Below are 6,995 nucleotides of genomic sequence, written 5' to 3' on the forward strand. Positions count from 1 at the left end.
CCCTGGTGGTCAGGAGGGTCTCTCCAACACAGCACATCAAAACACAGTATGAAGAGTGGTGGAAGAATTATTAAGACAGTAAAATAAATTAGCAAAATTTCACTTCTTTCAATTAGACGCACAAAATGAAAAATCAAATGACAAGTATCCTTAAATTCAGACAAACTAGAATTACAACAATATATAAAATGATTCAGTGTAAGTTGAATATTCAGCATTGCAATGAATACGTAGTTTTTTTTACTTTGCCAAATAAAGCATGATAAATATGTTAGATTAAAAAAAAAGGTTTGTTTTTGTGTAGCCACATGAATTTTCAGACACCACTGCAAATATTTTTTTAACCTCCAATACCAAACATTCTGTAGGACTTTTCCTTAATATACTAGATTTATTAGCCTGTTATTAAAGGGTTAATCCACAATTATGAAGTCTTTTTTTGACATAGTTTTTATTGATTTTATTATAACAAAAAATAACGTTTTTGTTATAATAAGAAAAAATATCAATGTCATTCAGTCTTTTTAACACAATCAGTAAACACATCGTAGAAAGAAAAACCCTCCCAGCCCTGTTTTAATAATGTATAAGTAGCTTTCTAATCTGGACCTTACACTGTATATTTATTCAGAAAGTTTTAATGAGTTTTCTTTAAGGGTTTCTATTTTGTGTTTACAGAGAGAGGAGGCTGAAGCCAAAGCCCGCGAGGAGGCCGAGCGTCAGCGCCTGGAGAGAGAGAAACACTTCCAGAAAGAGGAGCAGGAGCGACTGGAGAGGAAGAAGGTGAGGACAAAAGAAAACATCTTAAAGTTCATCAAAGAAAATCAAACCCGCTCACATCTGAGTTCATCTCAGTATTTAATAAAAAAATAAATAAAAAAACTTCAGCAGCTTTTCCTCATCTGAACGCCTTCTCTGTGTGTTCTGCACAGCGCCTCGAGGAGATCATGAAGAGGACTCGTAAAAGTGATGCAGGAGAAAAGGTCGGCTGGATTCCCTCCTAATAAGGTTTGAAGAAAGTAAAGTTCCTCTTTTTGAAATAACAACTTTCTGTTCTTTTTAATCACAGAAGGAAGTGAAAGCTTCTCCACAGGTCAACGGCAAAGACACAGAGCTCAACAAAGGTGACTTATCTTTCTTAAGAATTAAAAAACACTGCTCTGCTGTCGTTACCATAGTAACATACATATGTATACATTTTCTTTCTGCAGCCGTAAACCTGCAGAGTCCAGACGCACAGAATGTCTCCGCTCCCGTGGTAAACGGCGTGCAGCCCGCCGCTCACCAGAACGGCGTCTCGGCCAACGGGGACTTCGAGCAGATCATCCAGCTGAACAACGGAGGGAGCACGACCCAGAGTCAGAGTCAGAGCGGGCTGGTCAGCGAGCCGATCCTGGCCTTCGAGGGCGGAGAGCCTTTCCGGATGAAAACAGGACCCATGAAGCCTCAGCATGTCGCAGGTACGCCGACGAGACACGATGAGACAGACGAGGCGTGAAAAGCAGTTTTGAATTCTTTAAAGTGGGGGTGCAACGCTGGTGATTCTTATAAAACATACATACCATTTTACAATGTTGGATATCCAGATGTAGAAAAAGGAGGCCACAAAACGCCAAAAAAAAAGTTCTAATTGATGACATCGTTTCCACCTGAGGTCTTTTTCGGGTGATCATTTATTTGTCCAGACTCGACCTTAATTTGGATGTGAATTCTTTTTGAATGTGAAGATGACCTTTAACCTCACCGCTGTTATCGCTCTGTGTTTCCCTGCAGAGGTCCTGTGAGTCCCCCACACATCCACAGGGAGAAGCGCCTTATGTCTCTGCTTGAGCTACGAGATTCATGCCACACCACAGCGGCTTATTAAAGAAAAAAAATGAAAAAAAACAAACGTGTGCCAAAACAAACAAACAAACAAGCCAACTGCGCTGACTTCACATCCACAGTTAATCTGCCGCCGAGGACGGAAGAGAAGGAGCAGCAAAAAACACAACAAACTCATCGAAAACCCGCAGCAACAAGTATTCTACCACGGCGTGTTCTGGTGCAGCATTTGTTATTGTCACATCCAGATTTTGTTGGTGCACCTTAAAGACGACTGACTGAGTTACAGATTTTAAAGAATACAGTATAAGACCCTGGAAAATTCATCATATTTGACCATGGTTGTTATTATTACCGTCGTTAAGATATTGTTGTTGTTTATCTTAAGTTGACCTGTGTGTGTGTGTGTGTGTGTGTGCGTGTGTGTTTGTTGTCTTTGTCTTGAATTATTGAGTTATTTAACATGGGGAGCATTGTAAGGACGGGCTACAGACAGTGTATGTAAATGTATAAAGAGCCTGGCTGCCTCGGCCTCCTGTTACAGGGGATCTGTGAAATAAAGCTTTATGAAAAAGGGGCTGGAGTCTGTGTCCATGTGTTCATATTCATTCATTCATTCATGATGATGAGGCATTTAAAAATATCAAATATCCCCCACAGCTACAGCTATATAACAATTATTTAAAATTTGTGAATTGTATCTAACCAGGAGAGCCTCACAGAGATTCATTTGTGTTTGTAGTATTTTTTTTGTATGTCTAATTTCTTTAAGTGTGCTGCTGTCTTGTGTTTTCCAGGACAGTTTTCTTAATGAGGTTCTAAAAGAGACCAGTCCCCCCCCCCCCCCCAGACCCAAATCCTCCTGCAGGAGCAGCGTACCTGAAACTCCTGTTCCCCACTTTACACACTTAAGGGAAGACACGCCTTGTCAAATAGTTTTTCTAACTCGGGTATTATTATTTGAAGAATCCCAGAAGAAGCTTAGTAGTGTTTTTTTTTTTTGTTTTGTTTTAAAAAGCAGCTGTTTGTTTGACAGTGATTTTAGTCTGAAGGTTTATTCTGTAGAGTATTAACAGTCTTATTGTCTGATGGTGAACCATGTGAGACTCATATGATTCTCTCACAGAGTGTAATGCATCACTGAGGTCAGTAAGTCAAACTAGTAAATCTTTAAACTAATACAAAGATGAAATACACATCCTAATATAAATCTAAAAACGAATACAAACATCCTACAATACCAGGACTCTATTCCAAGAACTGCAAACGTCTTTCATCAGAGTGACCAGAAGGTGGCAGCACTTACTCTAAAGCGCAACAAGCCAGTAAGGAAAACAAAAAGCCTAATTATAGTAATAATGATTTAGTTTGCTTGAGCAGCACTTTTAAGATTTTTACTTTGTTTTTTTTGTTTATTGCTGCTTTAGAGAGACGGGACATGAGGGGAGAGAGAAACAGAAAGAGAGGGATGATGAGGAGTCGAACCTGCTACCAGCACGACGAGCTCTGTAGACGCTGTTCATGGGACGCCTGATCTACCACGAAACAAACACACCTTGTGTTGCACTTTTAAAACACATTACTAAATGTTTTGCAGGACTTGTTCACAGACACGGTATTAAAAATAAATACATTTAAATAAAAGAGTAAAGTCTATAATAAGAACATTCAAAAGAGAAAAGAGATTTAAAAAGGGGAACAGAAACTAAACAAACTTAAAAACAGAAAAACATTTATTTTGAGGACGGACTTTAAAGAAGTTACTTTGCAAACCTTAAAACGTCTGCAGCTTTCCTCCACCTGTGCAGTGGCGATTCTAGAGTCTGTTGGGGCCCAAGGCAAAGATCAATTAGGGGGGCCCTCCTACCAGGGCAATGAGAGGTAATGCTGTCAGATGGGGTACCCTTAGGGAGGTTTCCTACTGTTGTTGCAAAATTTGCACAATATTGGTCGCTGCTTTTGTTTAAATTTGATCAGCGTCAAATTAAGCCTCAATAAATTGTTACCATATTTCAAATGAAAAGCGAATGTTTCAAATTAAAATGCATTAACAGAAAAGCTTTATTCATTTTGTAATACGGGCGCATTATTTGACTCATTAACACAATTAAAATTCAATCATCTGATTTGCATTTTACTTTTCATTTTCAAATATTCATCTTGTGTGACGTGAATAAAATGTAAAAGAAAAGAGCATTAGAATTTAATAAAACACATATTGTTTGATTCATAAAATAAATGCCACTGATCATTTCCATTTTAATTCAATCTTTAAGTTTGCAGAGTCTTTGACACGGTTCAAATGAAATGCTTATTCGTGGACCTGGAACCTCGATGTTGTAGCTCACTAACACCGAGTCTGAAAACAAAACATTTTCTTGTATGAAAAGATTATTTTGACTTCTTTGCCTTTAACTAACGGTCAGCAGTTTTCTTTCTGGGAGTCAGGATTTCATGTTTGAACCACTTGATTTTCAGTCTCTATTTACAGCATTAACTTGTGTTTGTTCGGCTCTTTGTGACACAGAGAAGAGAACTGACTCCAGACTGCTCTGAGCTGAAGTCCAGTAAGAGGATCAAAGATTTCTGCTCTCTAGCGTTCAGATATTAGAAACCTTGTGGTCACTTTGTTTTCCCTTCAGCTCCAGGTTACTTTGTCCTCAGACAGACTTTCTCTGCAGCAGCTGTTGGTCAGTTAGCATCTGTCACAGGGTCGCTACGTATCAAATGTCTGACAGAACACACGGGACATTGTTTCACTGTAACCAGGCCGCCATTTGGTGCAGAGATGAGATTCTGGACAGAAACCAGCTGATGAAGACGTGTTGTCTTTATCTGTTTCCTTTCGGAGCATGACTTTGGTTTCCCATGACACAGCAGCACTGCAAACAACAGGCCATGTTTACGCCTTTGACAGAGCAGGTCATCGTTCTGTTGGTTTTAGTGAGCAGGTTGTTAAGTCTAGTGGCATCAAGACTTGTTTATAGTTATATTTTTTGGCCATTTTTGCCTTTATTGGATCGGACCACTGAAGAGAGACAGGAAATGTTCAGAGGAGAGAGTGAGGGATGATATACAGCGAAGGGCAGAGGTCAGGTTCAAACCCACAGCTGCTGCGACAGAGAATATCGCCTCTGTGCATGGGGCGTGCAACATGGCTGCTTTCCGGGCCCTCTATTGAATTGATATAAACTTTGTTACATACTGAAATAACCCATCAGCCCTACATAATTTAAGCTAGATCCAGAGCACCATATGTATGGAGAATGTCCTAATTAGCATATTAGCATTAGCATTATTTGTGCTTAATGTGTGTTCACGTAAGCTACTTATTTTGCAGTGCACAGCTAGCTAGCTTCTCGGTCTACTAAAATGACATTATATACAAAATACATGAATCAAATCGATGTACTAACAGCTAGCAAAAGTCACCAAATCATTGTGGGGAACAAGAAAATGATTCTACAATTCTACAATTCACTTAGCAGACGCTTTTATCCAAAGCGACGTACATCAGAGAGTAAGTACAACACAAGCAAGGATCTAGAAAAAATGGAGCAATGTCAGTAAGAGCAAACGATCAGCTTTGAGTCTGATTGGACACACAGGTGCTGACAGGAAGTGACCAGAGGCAAAGCACAACATTGAGGGCAGTTCTTGAGAGCTCTAATCAGTATAGAAACCATCTTATAAGTCGTCGTTATCAAACAAAAACCATCGTCATTACCATCATCATCATCAATAATATGGAGACCATCATCATTAAGTTAGTAGGTATTCATGAAAGAGCTGGGTCTTTAGCTTTTTCTTAAAGGTACAGAGGGACTCTGCAGATCGAATGGAGTTTGGAAGTTCATTCCACCACCGGGGGGCGACAGAGGACAAGAGTCTAGTCAGAGACTGAGGACCCTGTTGTGAAGGTTGGAAATTATAAATGAAAGGATGGATAGTGATAAAGATTTAGGCAAAACAATGGACATTTTCCTCTTCTTCACGCCATCGTAGAAAAGGTGAGAGGAGAGGGGGCAAAACAAATTTATAGAAATAACCAAAGAAGAAGAAAACACAGGAAGGCTCAAAATTACAACAAATCATGGAGTAGCCTACCAAGGTCCTCTGAATCAATTCTAAAACTGACAGCTGCCTGGTCATTTTGTGTATTTATGAATGAACGATGCAGGTGCATGTTTGATCCTGTAACATTATAGCTCATTAATACAGATGTTTATGTGCTTTATAACACAAGTCAAACATAGCTAGACTATCCAGACTGACGTTTTACCCCCCGGGGTATTTTATTATCCTGTTCCATATGTCTTTCCTGTTCCTGTTCCTGGACAGCTCTGTATTTACATGCCCACTTTAATGACCCTGTGCTACAATGTGAGGTCATTCACTGTTTAGCTTTAGCTTTATATCAGGCTGCTATCTATGCGCCAATATTTACCCATATCAGGGTGGCAGCAGAGATAAGAGGAGAAATAAAAGGGCTTCAGTGTCTCTGAATGGAAGAGTGATGCAAATAGCTGTTTACATTTGACACTGAGCTTCAGCCAACAGGACACAATGACACAGCTAGTTAGACATAGATGTCAGGTAGAGATAAGTGACACCACCTGCCTGTTTGCCTAAGACAGAATCCATGTTGTTATTGTGCAGAAGTGAAGAGCAGGAGGGAGCTTTAAGGATCCCGGCCTTTACAGTTTTTTTTGCACAGATGGTTGTTAAACTTGACCCGGCTTTAGAAACACATGCATCATCAAACATTTAACAAATCTCTTCCTTTCTCTGAGGTTGAAATAGTTCAAGTTCTGTTTTCTATTGCAAGAGTGGAATCAGAGGTGAGTGTAGTCAACATTCTACAATTCACTTAGCAGACGCTTTTATCCAAAGCGACGTACATCAGAGAGTAAGTACAACACAAACAAGGATCTAGAAAAAAGGGAACAATGTCAGTAAGAGCAAACGATCAGCTTTGAGTCTGATTGGACACACAGGTGCTGACAGGAAGTGACCAGAGGCAAAGCACAACATTGAGGGCAGTTCTTGAGAGCTCTAATCAGTATAGAAACCATCTTATAAGTCGTCGTTATCAAACAAAAACCATCGTCATTACCATCATCATCATCAATAATATGGAGACCATCATCATTAAGTTAGTAGATATTCAT

General features: G+C 39.6%; 1 protein-coding gene across 6 annotated transcripts in view; it reads left to right on the forward strand.

The window, feature by feature from the left end:
• Positions 1-2,401, forward strand: part of LOC109990229 (MAP7 domain-containing protein 1) — a 39,968-nt gene extending 37,567 nt beyond the window's left edge. For all 6 annotated transcript variants that reach the window (XM_020642276.3, XM_020642278.3, XM_020642279.3 and 3 more), the window contains 5 exons: positions 679-783; positions 933-983; positions 1,070-1,124; positions 1,212-1,460; positions 1,774-2,401. In XM_020642276.3, coding sequence (XP_020497932.2) covers positions 679-783; positions 933-983; positions 1,070-1,124; positions 1,212-1,460; positions 1,774-1,784 — 471 coding nt within the window. In that variant the 3' untranslated portion in view covers positions 1,785-2,401. The remainder of the gene's footprint in view (positions 1-678; positions 784-932; positions 984-1,069; positions 1,125-1,211; positions 1,461-1,773) is intronic.
• Positions 2,402-6,995: the final 4,594 nt, after the last annotated feature.

Source organism: Labrus bergylta, chromosome 19 (genome assembly GCF_963930695.1).
Source record: "Labrus bergylta chromosome 19, fLabBer1.1, whole genome shotgun sequence".
Taxonomy (NCBI): domain Eukaryota; kingdom Metazoa; phylum Chordata; class Actinopteri; order Labriformes; family Labridae; genus Labrus; species Labrus bergylta.